The following is a 15,374-nucleotide window of genomic DNA, read 5'->3' as shown; positions in this document are numbered from 1 at the left end:
GAACTGACTCCTGTGCACACACAGGTCCCACAGACTCCACCAAGAATCTTTAAAAATGCCTGATATTGAGAGAAATTACCAAAAAGTACTGGTTGCTGGATCAATCCTGCAATGTATTGCCTTCAGCATTCTGTTTCCTAAAACATTGTGATTGCAGAGACTTGGTAAAACTTGGTAAATCTAATAGGGAGTGAGAAGTCCCAGGCACACAATTATTGTCAAACACACTTTCCCATTTTCCTGTTCTTCTTATAGGGAGACCTTGGACCCTATCACAGTCTTATAACCTATCTCTGACACTCTTTGTCTACTGGTGCTTACAGGTCCCATCAGATGATACAAGATCCGTTTCATAGATAACTCATAGGCACCCATAGGCAAAGGATCTGCCACCTTTTACCCATTGTAAAACTAAAAACAATCGGTTCCACACATCTTTAATTTCTCAGCATGCGCCAGAGGTGCTTTTTTAATTTGTTTGTTTGTTTTTGTATATGATGGTACACCTGTCTGCAAGTTGTCCTCTGTGCCAGTGATGTGTCTTTCAAGGCATCTTTTGGGGGTGGTCTTGTGGTGCTACTCAATTTACCTTTGCATTGCACTTCTAGTGGCAGTTGGTGAATTCCAGTGATTAAACCAATTGATATTTTCTGCTTTATCTCTTTTGTTTTCTTTTTTTTAATTTTTTTTGTAACTGCATAACTTTGGAGCATGCAAAATATATTTTTGGGTTTTTCTATTGCAGTGGTTCTCATCTGGAGTTCCCAGATGTTTTTGGCCTACAACTCCCAGAAATCCCAACCACTTCACCAGCTGTTAGGATTTCTGGGAGTTGAAGGCCAAAAACATCTGGGAACTCCAGGTTGAGAATTACTGCTCTACTGGCACAAGCGAGCAGTGTTGCGTAGCTATGCAAGATCTGCCACATAATTTTTTTAAAAAGGGAATAATAGTGATGTAGGGGGACATCAGACAGATTGGGAGGAGCCATTCACTGGCTGTGTGATGTCAAATATGCATTATTATATTTGATATGGAAAGAAGAAAAGTGGGTGTGATGGGATGGGTATGTATCCAGTCCTCATCTAGCCTTCTTTAACCACAGGTTGCTTCTTAAAATGCATTTATGTAGTGTGAGCGATAAGGTCCCTTGAGGAGGAACATTCCAAGTAGCGGAGGCATCCTCTCTCAGTTTCTGTGTCTCTGTGATTTAGGACTGTTCAGATCCGTATGGGATCCACTTTGAAAAGTATTGCTTCAGTGTGGACATACCCTCAACCCGTGACATCAGTCAAATTCAGCTGAGGAGTCAGCCAAATGTAAAGTGTATCATGTTCCTTGAATGTCCCAAGCTGATTGAGATAGAGGGACAATATAGTTCCCATGAAACCAATGTTTGGAAGAAAGAAATGGCTTTGTGTTGTTGTTTTTGTCATTTGTTTGACAGCTCTCATCAGTTTTTCATTTAATTACTAGTCTCTTGGATGTTTAAAAGATCTGATAACACTTTTTATTTCCATAGGCTGTGTTCCGGTTACTCTTTTTTAGGCAACTCAAAACACAATTAATCTACCAAATCTACCACAAACCCTAAAATTGTCATCTAAAACATGCTTACATTCCTCATTGATTTTATAGCTTGTGGTCATGTACTGAGTTACTCTAGCTAACTCAGTTCCCTAAAATACTCCAAGATTGCAGAATGGGTACAGATTGCAGAATTAGCAGTTACTTTGGTTTTTTAAATATCTTTCTTTTTAAATATAATTTTATTGTATTTTAACAACACAAACAGAACAAACATGGCAATAATATTTAAAAAGAGGAGAAAATAAGAAGCACACAGAAAAGACTAAGGGCCCTTCCACACAGCCATATAACCCAGAATATCAAGGCAGAAAATCTCACAATATCTGCTTTGAACTGGGTTATCTGAGTCCACACTGCCTTATATTCCAGTTCAAAGCAGAAAATGTGGGATTTTATTCAGCTGTTTGGAAGGGGGCTGGGTCTACACTTTCATATACTGCAATTTCAGAATGTAGATTAACCGCATGGAACTGAATATCTGAATGCAACTAATCTGCACTTCAAAACTGCATTACATGGCAGTGTAGCTCCAGCCTAAAACTCAAAACTCAACCCCACCCCACCCCCCAACAATCACTACTACTCTACCCTTCCTTCACCTAAGCATTAAAAGTGGACTTTCAATTCCAGCAGTAAAAACATCAATGCCAAAAGTGCAATAAACTTCTCATCACTCCTTAACTTTGAGTGTCCTTTCTAAGGGACAATTCATACAACTATTTCAGCACATGGCAGCTGCCTGTGAATCCCAGCCCATGCTGACTTCCAGCTGCCTCGGCCTAAGCTGAGCGTCTTCCAGGCACATGCCGCCATACATTTCAACACGCTTCCTCATGCCAAAAAGTCAAATTAAATATTGCGATGCACAGGTGTGCCAGGTTTGGCATGGACTGAAGCAACTTGTCTTATCACAGCCTTCAGGTTTTCAGGAGAAGTTATGAGCCAAAGTGGTCATATGATACTGACCTTGACTTATAGCATTTAAGTGGCAATATATAGGAAGATGCTTACACTTAAAACATATTCCTCAGATGCATCAGTAGATATCTGCAAATTAAATGGGTGCCCAAAATGGCATCTTTAAGTCTTTTTGCTAAGACTTCCAACTTAGGGTACATTTAAACTCTGAGTTGGAATGAATGGAGTTTGATACCACTTTAAATGCTAAGGCTTAATGCTATGGAATCATGGGAATCATCGTTTGTCAAGGCACTAGAGCAGGCATCCTCAAACTGTGGCCCTCCAGCTGTTTGGGCCTCAAACTCCCAGAATTCTTGACAATTGAACAACATGAATATGGCTTCTGGGAGTTGGAGGCCAAAACAGCTACAACTTCCATGGTTCCATAATATTGAGCCATAGCAATTAAAGAGATGTTAAACCGCATGAACTCTACAGTGTAGATTAACTTTTAGTGAAAATTCCTTCTTTGTAATCACTTAGGATTATGAAGGAATTTATTAAGAAACTTGTTCTTTGAATGAAAAACTTAAAAAACCAAAACTAACAAGTCTGTGTTAAACCCAGCCACATCCATTTCCCCAGCTTCACCTCACCCACTTCATCCCAAGTGATTAGCAGATACCTCAACATCCGCTGAGTGGAGGGGGAAGTATTAGTTAAAAACCAGAAAGAACTTCTGGGAAATGTCCACTTTTGTCTGTAAATCAGATTTCAAATGTAACATAACAATGTCTAATAAATGTCACTTCTTTCTCTTTAAGTTCTTTCTCCAAAAGGAAACAGAACCAGAGCTTTAGTAATTGAAGGGTAGATGTGGTTTCTTTTGAAATGGATCTTTGGCGTAGATGTTATACATTAAACATACAAGGAGCCATTGTTTAAACGTTCATTAAAGACCTAACTTTGGCCAAGAGGAATGCAGAAGCAATGTAATTGCATGTCCTTGATTTCCCTCACTGAGCTGCATATATAGTTGTGCATTGTGCTGTGAAGGTTTTGAACAACTGTAGAAAATCCAGCTAGACTGGAGAACAAAGTAGGACCATCTGTCTATTATGCCATTTTGCTTTCTACTGACACAACATGACTTTGAATTTATTTAAATAAGAGTAAATACAAACAACTCTGAACAAACTCCAACTGTGAACCCCAGCTATAGAAGGTCCACTGAATTAATGGTGACTCGGTAAGTCGATAATCATGTAAGTTCCATTGATTTAATGCAGCTACCCTAGTTGGGACTAAGAATTAGACTTAGGCTGAAGTTCTTCTAACACTAATGCCTTTGACTTATGTATATCTTGGGCTATAGCACTGAGCATAAGTTCAGGCAAAGCAACAAAAGCAATTATCCCAAATGCTGATATTAAAATGTGCATGCCTTTCAATCCATTCTTCAACAATATGAACTACATTACTGTACAAAACATCAAACTCCCCTTTTTGCAAACAACATTGCTTCTGTTAAGATATTTAATCAGTTACAGAAGCAAGCAATGCTGTATTTAACTGAGAACAAACCTGGACCTGTTTTCGTATAAGACACATAGATGCAATTGTGACAATCTTAACATACTTTCTCACACAAGTCATGTTACATGTGAATATTAATAGAAAAAAGAAGAAAATACAAATATAGACTTAAGGTTTTGTTATGGTTGAGCCTTCTGGCTCCGGTACTAGGAGACGGGGGTCGTAAGACTCCTCGAGAGTCGGACTCTTTTGAGGAGCGTGAAAGGCTCCGGGACTTATTTGCAGAACCAACAGATGAAGACTCATTTGAGGGTTTTACAGAGGGAATGGAGGAAGAGATGGTTAGCTCAGAGGAGGATGACATGGAGTGGACTCGTGTGAGGGAGGATTTGGGTGTCACCGGCAATGATAGCATGGGAGGCAATTGGCGGGTTGCAGGATCAGACCCATGGACGGGCTGGAGGGATGGAGCGGGATCCACAGCTGGGGATGCTGTGGGGCGTAGTCAAAGGTGTTTTAGCTCTGATGAGGATGATGATGATGAGGCACCTGGACTTAGGATAGCAGCTGACAGCGATGAGGAGTTATGAACTGGGATAAAATGGGGTTTAGGATCAATGGCTAATTGCGTTGGGCAAGGTAATCTGGACGAACGCTTGGGCTCTTGTTGGAGAACTTCCTGAAGACGGGTGTGATTCGTTGCTGGATACGTAAGTTACCAAGGACACTGGGCATAGACGGCGGGAGGAACTGTGTGGGGTTTTTCTGTGCAACTTGTGTTTAATCTTGATAGCTTGGACCTCCGTCGTCTTTTTGACGGACATTAATTACCTACTCTGGATTGACGCTGGAATGACTGACTGACTACGACCTTGGACTACCCCTTCTGTGGCTATCGGTGGAACTTGTGGAACCTTAGACGTCTGCACTTGGCTTTCGACCTTGGACCGGATTGGGACCCACGCTGACCGCCGTTACCCTGATTGATGTGCCTGGACCCGGATTTCGCTCGTTGCACGGAGGAGTAAACAGCCTGAGTTACTCATCTGTAGCTTTTGAGTAGCAGAGAGGAATCTGCTGCCAGTTTTTTGTGTTCATTTTGACCTCTGTTTTCCAACCTTTGTTTGTTTAAATTGTAAGGCTGAAGTAAGCACTTTTGCTTTAATCCGGATTAAACTCCTGTTTAATCCGGTTTATCCTTTCGAACCGTTTTAATTCAAACGGAGCTGTTTCTGTTACTTTTCACACTGAAGATAAGTGTTTGCCTAGTCCTTTACTTCCTACGGGCATTTTTTAGTTCTGTAACTTTAATAAACTGTGTTGTACTCTATTTGGTGGCGTTCTGTCTATGACAGGTTTTATGCTTATATTACATGTTTTAAGAATACAACTACTGTAAATTCTTAGGGAGCCCCCGGTGGCACAGTGGGTTAAACCACTACGCTGCTGAACTTGCTGACCAAAAGGTCAGCGGTTTGAATCCAGGAGTAGGGTGAGCTCCCACTGTTAGCCTCAGCATCTGCCAACCTAACAGTAGATCAACAGTTACGGCTCTGGTGAGAAGGTAACAGCGCCCCATGCAGCCATATGACCTTGGAGGTGTCTACGGACAATGCCGGATCTTTGGCTGAGAAATGGAGATGATCACCAACCCCCAGAATCGGACACGACTAGATTTAATGTCAGAGGAAAACCTTTACCTTTACCTATCTACATTCATCCAATGCATGAAAACCAACTCACTAATGCCTTGAAAGATCTCTCCAGCTACTACAAAGAGAACCACCTGAAGCCTAACCCTGCCAAGACACAAGTGTGTGCTTTCCACCTACGTAACCATGAAGCCAACAGGAAACTGAAAGTTACTTGCGAAGGCCAAGAGCTCGAACACTGTTTCCATCCTAAATATCTTGGTGTCACCTTAGATTAAACACTAACATATAGGAAACACTGCATGAACACCAAGCACAAAGTAGCTGCACGCAACAACATCCTGCGGAAACTGACTGGCAGCGCATGGGGTGCAGACCCACAAATATTAAGAACATCAGCCCTGGCCTTGTCTTTCTCAACTGCCTGTCCTGTCTGGCAAAAGTCTGCACATGTGAAGCAGGTGGACATAGCACTAAACGAAACATGCAGAATAATCACAGGATGCCTTAAACCTACACCTGCTGATAAACTCTACAAGTTAGCTGGCATTGCCCCTCCTGACGTGCGATGGGAAGTTGCTGCTAACGGTGAGAGAAATAAGGTTGAACACTGTGAAAGCCACCCACTGCATGACTATCAGCCTCCTCCCACCAGACTCAAATCAAGGAAGGGCTTCATGAGAACCACCACTCCTCTTGATGTTCCTCCAGCAGCAGCAAGGATGTCCATGTGGGCAGCTAAACCAGGCAATTCCAATGGGATGGCCCCCCACGAGGGTCCTCCTCCAGGGGCAAACCAAGAATGGGCAACTTGGAAGTCCCTGAACAGACTCAGAAGCGGAGTGGCCAGATCTAAAGACAACTTGGCAAGGTGGCACTACCTGGAGGAATCCTCCACCTTGTGTGACTGTGGAACAGAACAAACAACTCTGCATATGTATGCTTGCCCACAATGCCCTGTCTCATGTACAGAGGAGGAGTTGCTTAAAGCTACGGACAATGCGGTTGCTGTTGCCCGCTTTTGGTCTAAAACTATTTAGGTGCTTGTGATTTCCTTTTTATTTTTCTTCATCATTTTAAAATGCACTTTGTTATGCAATGCCTTTGACACGAAATAAATAACCTACCTACATTAAGAATACATACTAAAATCTGGAAGTCTACCAAATGACCAGCTTTTAAAAATGAAATATTTATTTCATTGAAAGTAGGGTTGGGTAATTTGCCCATGATCAACTTTTAACAGCAGTTTCATACAACTGTAATCATTATAGGAAATTTTTCAGTATATCATGAAAAAATGTACAGCTAGCCCATGGCATTCAAGACATTAAAGAGATCCCCCACTAGCTGAGAAAACACCTCTCTAGCAATTTCTAGCTCTTATAGCACGATTCTATGTAAGCTGACTATGGAATTGCACTGGAGGACCTAGAGACTCCTAGATATGTGTTCTCTCCAGAAATCTCTAGGTCCTGCAGCATGATCAGAGGAAGTTGACTATAGAATGACACTGGAGGACCTAAAACAGTGGTTCTCGACCTATGGGTCCCCAGATGTTTTGGCCTTCAACTCCCAGAAATCTTAACATCTGGTAAACTGGCTGGGATTTCTGGGAGTTGGAAGCCAAAAAACCTGGGGACCCACAGGTTGAGAACCACTGGTCTAGAGATTCCTAGAGAACAAATCCATGAAGAATCTGCAAAACTCAAAACTGCCAATGTGGAGGGATGATTGTATTCTGAATCCACACTAAAATTTTTGGTAGTATTAGCCTGTAGTAAATGCAAAACAATCATTCTTTTGGCATCTTCAAGACTTAACTAGGACAGCATTTGAGATGAAAAAATGCCATATAGGCTATTGTGAACTTTTTGGAGGAAAGATGAGATATGAATGTAGCCAAAACATTACACGCCAATATATTGTGAAAACCTATGCCATAAGTTCTTCAAGTGCCACAAGATTATTTGCTAGTCATGCTAGAGTTCCCATCCTACTGTTAGGATTCCTATCACCTACATTCATTAATATATCCATTTTGAAAAAAAGGTGTTCCAAAAAGTCAATAATGCCATGTTAGAAATAATTGACTCCCTCAAAATGACGCACAAATTGCTATTAGCAATCTAAGCGCTTTAATTACATAGCAGGCCAGTAAGAAAAGTAATTCTACCTGAAAAGAAACGGAACAGCAACCAAGCACTGTATGCCGCAGAAGATATATAATATATCATAGCTCCACACAACAACTATGAAAGTAGTGCTTTGCCCACAGATCATATGTAAAAGCTTATACCATGGTAAAGTAGTCCAGCTTTAAGATGTCACAGGACTTTTTTGCTACTTTTCCTGCAACAAACGAAGATGCCTGCTTTTCTGGGAATGGAAAGGCAGGCTCTGCCTTAGCCGCTTCTGTGACATCAAAGCTAATTAGGAATTTTTTACGCTGCTGGGAGTTTTACATACGTAATATTCTGGCACATGATTAAACCTCTCGATCTGGAGTGGATGTTTGCAGTGGAGATTTTTCAAGGGCATTGGCGAGGAAGCAGTCTATAAATTTTCAAACCAGTCAAATGATAAAAAGTAGGGATGTGGGATGATTAAAAAATACAGCGACCTCTGCTGGTACGAGACAAATATTTCACCGAGATATAATGTGAAGCAGATACTTTTACGCCTACCCCATCTTTATGCCATAAAAAATAAAGCCATTTTCCCATGATTGTGTGTGCCAAATGTTCTTTCAAGGGAGCCTAGAAGAAAGAGAGGAAATAAATTATGATGCTGTGATCCGGCACACTGAAGTATCTTGTAATGTACGAAAGCACGGCACCATATGCCAACTAAAAAGCCATTTCCCCTGAAATGATAATTCTTATTAGACTCTTTAATCTTTAAAGTTGGATAATTCTATAACTGAAACTATCAAGGTTTAAATCTTAGTTACTGTGTTACAGGCAGCACAGCACATGTGGAGTGGTGCTGTGTTTCTTTGTGAAATTACACAGGCAAACTTTCCCACTACTGAGCCAAATCCACTTACAAAAGGGTAGTTTTTAAAAATGGAAAGACACATTCAAACCAAAAAGAAGAATCACAACAGCAGATTTTAACTACACAGTTTGTTGCCTAGGCATGAGCTCAACAAAGGCAGAATTGATGTTTACAAAAGTGTTTGCAAAGAAGTGAGATATTGTGTATTTGCAATTTATCTCTAGCAAACTCACATTTAAAGTGCTCAAAGCATTCCCAACAGTTTTGAGAAGGATTCCAGAACACAAACGTAAGATTTTCTTTTAAGGGAAGAAACCCTCCTCCGACAGTCTCCCACAATTCATTCTTTCCCAGAAACTCCTTAAAAAGCCAAGTGAAAACCACGCTTCCCTTCTCGAAAGTGCCTCTTGTTGCTTTGCAGGTCACTGGCCTCTCATCCCAAGAGACCACCCACCCTAAAAGAAACTATTTGTCAACCCCGTATTAGCATAATGTAATAAATGCCAGGTCCACAATTCATACTAGAAAGAAATGTCATTGAAACATTTGACTACTGACCTTCCACTGCCATAAAAATGTGACACAGATATATGCACTTGAGCATCCAGCAGCATGACTACTTGCAATACAGCCCTAAGCCAGGACACAAATCACTAAAGGAGTACAGCTGGTATGCTGAATATCCCATTTGCTACAGCCTGCACTTGAATGAAGTCATTGAAAGCCTGCTCAAAGGGGAAATGTGCCCTGGACTAATGCAGCAACCAATTGACGGTGGCGTGATTTCTATTATTACTCCATTATCACACTGGGATCTGTGCCTAAATGAGCATACTTCCTCCCTGATGCCATTTCCTTTTATCCTGGCTGTAGTCTAAAAGTGGATCAATGGGAGTAATACATATGATGTCACTTCAATTTACAGCTACGGCCTTGGTCTGCTACATATACAGATAGATCAATTCTTCCCAAAAATGGTTAAGAAATGCACGGGAAGTCAGTTCTCCCAAAAATGGGTTCTCTGCTATATTTGTCGATGTTATTACGGCCAGGAATTGTTTATACTGAAAACAGCGGTTGGGTGTGGGGAGTGAAGGGATTTTAAAAAAAGTTCACTACTGTGTACTGGAGAATGTTGGCCAAAACTCAACACAAACAAGTCCCGAAACAGAATTGGAGAATTTGACCTTTGAGTATTACAAAGAGAAGCCTTCTGCTTTCAGAGACACAACAGGATCAAGCATCGTCGTCCCCCTTCTTAAAGGGGCGTTGTGTAAAATGCTCAGTATTTTTACAAGATTTCCCAAAGTAAAACAGAATGCCTCCTGACTCCTCTCTTTAAAAAGAATGAAAGGAAGAAGGGGTGGAGGCGGAGAGGGAGGGGGCAGGCGGGAGGGAAGAGAGACAACCCACAGCTTTGATAGTGAATGGCTCTCTTTAGACTGAGCTTCCTCATTAAACACAGATAAGAAAACAATACTACTGCTTTGAGAGGCAGGGTTTATAGGTTCAGGGTATCTTAATTTTGAGCCAAACCAAAAAAGAATAAAAGGGAGCAGAGGGGCAGGACAGCAGGAGAATCCTAGACTTCTCATCATAAACTCTGCATTGTCCCTTTGCCTTCAGGGTTGTTTTCTGCTAACCACAACTAAACAAAAACATTCTTACAACTACTATTCCTCCTCACAAGGATAGAAATCAAGGAAAATTAAATATTACCAAGAATTCAAATGTCTGTTTCTAACTTTATACTAAACACTTTTAGGCCTTGCCACAATATATCTCGCATGATACAGGTTAAGCACCTCTTATCCAGAATTCTGAAATATGAAATATTTCAAAATCCAAAATTGTCCACATGGGTGGCAGAGATCGTGACACCTTTGCTTTCTAGTGGTTCAGTTAACAAACTTTGTTTCATGCACAAAATTATTTAAAATATTGTATAACATTACTTTCAAGATGTGTCTATACAGTGTATGTGAAACATCAATGAATTTCATGTTTGAATTTTGGTCCAAAAGGAAAGCAAGCCTTTCTACTTCAGCAACAAACAGTAGGTCCTTGACATTTACTGAAGTTTGAACATCCACTGATTTTGGTATCTACCCCAGCTCCCTATGGATACCAGAATCAGTGGATGCTCAAGTCCCATTATAGGCAATGGTGTAGCAAAAAAAGTGTCCTTTATGGAATCAGAAGCAACTTGAGAACATATGGCAAATTGCTTCTGGTGTGTGATAATTGGCTGTCTACAAAGTGACGCCTGGATGTGCTAGCTGGGAGGCTTCACTCGTGTCCCTGCTAGCTAGAGGTGACAGACGGGAACTCACCCCATCTCACGGATTTGAACCGGCAAACTTCAGGTCAGCAACCCAACCTTCAGGTCAGCAGTTCAGCTGGCACAAGGGTTTAACCCACTGCGCCACCGCGGCTCCATATAGATAAATAGATAGATAGATAGATAGATAGATAGATTCAAGCTGCATATGACTGGAATCCATGAATACAGCTGGCTAACTGTAAGTGAATTCAATTTTAAAATATTGGTAAAACTAACCACTATCAAGCTTAAAATAATGGAAAGTCTGAGCTAAAATATCTGATGATGATGATGATATTTCTCTGCATTCTCCTTTTCTTTCAGGATCAAAACCCAAAGCAGCTCAAAGCTTTTGCCAGAGGATTCCATTCCAATGAAGCTGAAAGGGCTATAATGATTTAAGATCAACAATTTTGGCCAAACCACTTATTTAGAAGATTTTTTTCTCCAGGGAACTTGGATCAGTGTGTTCTAGATTTTCTAATTATAGTCTCAAAGTATCCTGCAATCCCTGCTGCCGGGAAGACCAATAAGGCCCACAAAGCACAGGAGTCAGTGAGTAGACCAATGAAACAGAAATCCCTCCCTCCACTGGAAGTGTTTTTTGTTCCCTCACTAATGGGTTTAAAATGACTCTAAATATTTAGCTGTTGGCATCTTATTTCAAATAACCATCATGATGTTCTATGCTTTCAAACACACTGAGTGGGCCTTATGCAAGTCATGCCATCTCAGCCTCAGAAGGCAATATGAAACCCATTCCAACTGATCTTGCTAACAAACCCCTGTGATCAGGTTGCCTGAAGGTTACCCTAACAAATAAATTACTTGAAGTGTTTGACTTTTATGATGATTTACATTGTGAAATGCAGAACAGAGTGGTTGGACTGGATGAACCTTGTGGTCTCTTCTAACTATGATTCTATGAGCTAGGGTTAGCAAATTTTAAAGTAACAGTAAGAGATACTAAAAAAAATGATGGGAGGAGTTTGACAATTAGGAAATGGTGCCAATAAAACGTAGTTTTTCAGATGCGACAGAATTCCCCCTGAATAGCTTTTGCCACAAAAAATATACCATGATAGGTTCACCTTATGGTCATCACAACAAATTATGTACATCTTCAACCCACCCAATTCCTCTATTAATATTTCTAGAAATTGACATATCAGTGCCTGGCTAATCTGGAAACCTTGCAACCTTATCACCAGTCAGCACAACATTGGCCAGATCATAGTAAGGCCCATTGTGGGTCTTGTGAGTGGAGGATTAGAGTTCCAACCTCCCACAAGATTTCGACTCCCAAAAAGGTTCCTGAAAATGTCCTGAAGGCAAGCCAGAAGCCATTCTGCTGGAAGCAATTTGGTGTCCACCAGGCCAAGCACCTACTGCACCAATAAGAGACTCTACCACATTTCATGTATAAATTGGGGCCTATGTGTTGAGACGATATCTCCAACTATGGCATCTTTGGTATCCAATGTTCATACAGAATAATCTTTCCAACCCTTAAATAGGTGACATCTCTCACAATAAGGAACTTATAGTTACCCTATAGGGAACAAACGTTCCCACTCTTAAATAAGGGACATCTCTTACAACAAGAAACACTTGGCAACCCTTTTGTGTACTAATAGTACTAAACAAAATATCAACAAACAACCTCTGAGGATGCCAGCAACAGATGTGGACGAAACGTCAGGAGAAAAAGCTTCTGAAACATTACCATACAGCCCAAAAAACTCACAGCAACCCAGTAATTCCGGCCATGAAAGCCTTTGACAATATATCAACAAACAACTTTGCATACTGGCTAATCTGAAAGAATGACTTGCAGAAGCAACCTATGATCTTCTTCACCCCTCTCATACTGTTTATGCCAAAAATTCTACATACAAAAAAAACTGGATTTGTAATGTGAATCATCATTCTGATCAACTCTTGTGAGTGAATACATAATTTCATTCATGGCGGAGTAAGTATTCATATCCAGGTCTCCCTGTATTCATTTTGGTATGTAAAACACAATTCAAATACAACATTTAACACTGCTCTGTACTTTGAGGTTGATTCCAATTTATACTAATCTGAACGTGAACCTATCACAGGAGTTTGTTAGCAAGATTTGCTCAGACAAGGTTTGCCTTTCATCTCCTCTAACGTTGAGAGAGTGTGACTTGCACAAGGTCACCCAATGGGTTTCCATGGCTGAGTGGAAATTTGAACCCTGTGCTCCAAAGGTATGGTCCAAAACTCAAAACCATTATACCACACTAACTCCTAATGTTTAATATACAGTATAACTAAAAACACTCACTGATGCTTTGGAAAAATCTCCAATTTAGAAAATTTGTTATAATTCATAGCAATAACTGAACAACTCATCTCACACTTATGAACAGACTTTGGAATTCCATAAAAGGAAATTACAACATGAAATTGCTGAATTACAGTTTAGCAAGAGGTATGTTTGTAAACCAACTTACAAATAGTTATCTCCAATGAAGAGCAGAAAAGGATTTGGCAGAGTACTTCTACATATATTATCCCAGCTAAAGTTGAGAGCTATAGATAAAATTACTTAATACATGATACTTAACAGCAGTGCACTTGAGTAATGTAATAAAGAGTTGGCCTGCCATTTACTGAAATATATGTGGAGAACTAGGTTCCTGTTACCATTTATGATGGTCATCTCCTGTACTTTATCAATTTTAGCCGCTTTTTTTTGAGAGAGAGAGAGAGAAAGAAAGAGAGATTGGCTAGATTCTGGCCAAGAGAGTAGGATGTTCCAAGAACACAGTTTGCTGTCTTTGAGAGCAATGCAAACCTTCTTTGCAAGTCTGTAGTAAGCTTTGTGCATCTTTCCATTATTGTCAGCAGAAAACTAGAAAGATACAGGGAGACTTTCAACAGTCAGTTGCAGATCCAGGTTACAGTTCTTTGCTGTATTAGACATGTATGAACATATTATACGCAGGGACCAAGAAATCATCAGTGTCACACCAACTTCCAAGTAACCCTTTATTTCATATCTTAATAATAATACCAGAATACAATTCCTGCAACATATCCAGACATGGATTTGTCACATGATACAGAATGGTTTGCCTTGCAATTCATTCTTTGTTGTTGTATTTGTATTGCATGGGACGTATCTGCTAAGATAGCATTACCTTTAAAAAAGCTAGTTAACCTCTACCATTCATGTCTGGTAGTAGCCCATGTAATTGAACCCCCCCCCCTATCTTATAGCACCTTAAAAACTATCAGGTTACGTTTGGCATAAATTTTGATGGATTACAGCCCACTTCATCAGATGCAAATGACTCATTTATATGGGCCTCAATACATGGAAACCTATGCCAAAATCTGTTAGTCTTTAAAGTACCACAAGACTCTTTGTTTGCTTGTTTTATTGCAACAAAATAACACAGTGACCCTCTTCCATTGGTAAAATAGCTTCCTTATGTGCTGGTCACCAGCATTCTAGTCCAACTCTCAAACAACACACAAGAATAAAGGCAGGAAAATGAAAGCAGAAAATCAAATTCACCTGTTATTCTATGGAGATCATATTTTATACGATCATATTTAAAGGCACTAGTATGTGTCCACTTATAATCTGAATCCACATCTCTTTGACCACCAATATAATGTCAGTATTAATGGTTCCTAGTAATGTTTATCTGGTAGTGTCTCATTCGAGTTTTGACAGATTAAGAGAACAGCCTTATACACGTTTACCTGGAAGTAGATCCCACTGGACAAGACAGAATTTATTTCTGAACAGACATCAACAGGATTGCACTGTAAAGTATTGGATTATTCAGGCTAACTGGATTTATATTTCTTAACTGTATGTCATTTTGATCCCCAATCATAAAAGAAAAGCACACTATGAGTTGAAGAATCAAATAAAATATTAATTCAAGCTTAAGTCAGATGACCCATAGCAGTTGTTTAGGACAGGAATGGACAAAATATGGCCATGTTAATCCTTAATTTCTGTGGCCCTGAGAGCCCTCTAGGAGGGAGAAAAACCATGATTTTCCTCAAAAACCTTTTTTTTTTGTGCTCCAGATTGCTTTCAAATGCATTCTGGGATCTAGGGAGGGTACAGTCAACTCTCCATATTAACTGGTTCCACATTCGTGAATTCAACCAACTGCAGACGGAAAAATATTTTTTAAAAACCATAAATGCCTTCCACAATTGATTACTCCTACTCTCTAACTCAGTGGTTCTCAACCTGTGGGTTCCCAGATGTTTTGGCCTTCAACTCCCAGAAATCCTAACAGCTGGTAAACCGGCTGGGATTTCTGGGAATTGCAGACCAAAACACCTGAGGACCCACAGATTAAGAACCACTG

At 40.2% G+C, this 15,374-nt stretch overlaps 1 protein-coding gene across 12 annotated transcripts in view; it reads right to left on the bottom strand.

The window, feature by feature from the left end:
* The window catches only part of aopep (aminopeptidase O (putative)), a 275,804-nt gene that overhangs the window by 47,992 nt on the left and 212,438 nt on the right, over window positions 1–15,374 (bottom strand). For 8 of the 12 annotated variants that reach the window (XM_062972069.1, XM_062972067.1, XM_062972068.1 and 5 more), the window contains one exon: window positions 8,366–8,437. The exons of the other annotated variants lie outside the window; for them this stretch is intronic. In XM_062972069.1, coding sequence (XP_062828139.1) covers window positions 8,366–8,437 — 72 coding nt within the window. The remainder of the gene's footprint in view (window positions 1–8,365; window positions 8,438–15,374) is intronic. 12 annotated transcript variants of the gene reach the window in all.

This window comes from Anolis carolinensis, chromosome 2, assembly GCF_035594765.1.
Source record: "Anolis carolinensis isolate JA03-04 chromosome 2, rAnoCar3.1.pri, whole genome shotgun sequence".
NCBI lineage: Eukaryota > Metazoa > Chordata > Lepidosauria > Squamata > Dactyloidae > Anolis > Anolis carolinensis.
The sequence above is the reverse complement of the archived record's forward strand: the minus strand, read 5'-3'. Positions and strand labels throughout refer to the sequence as shown.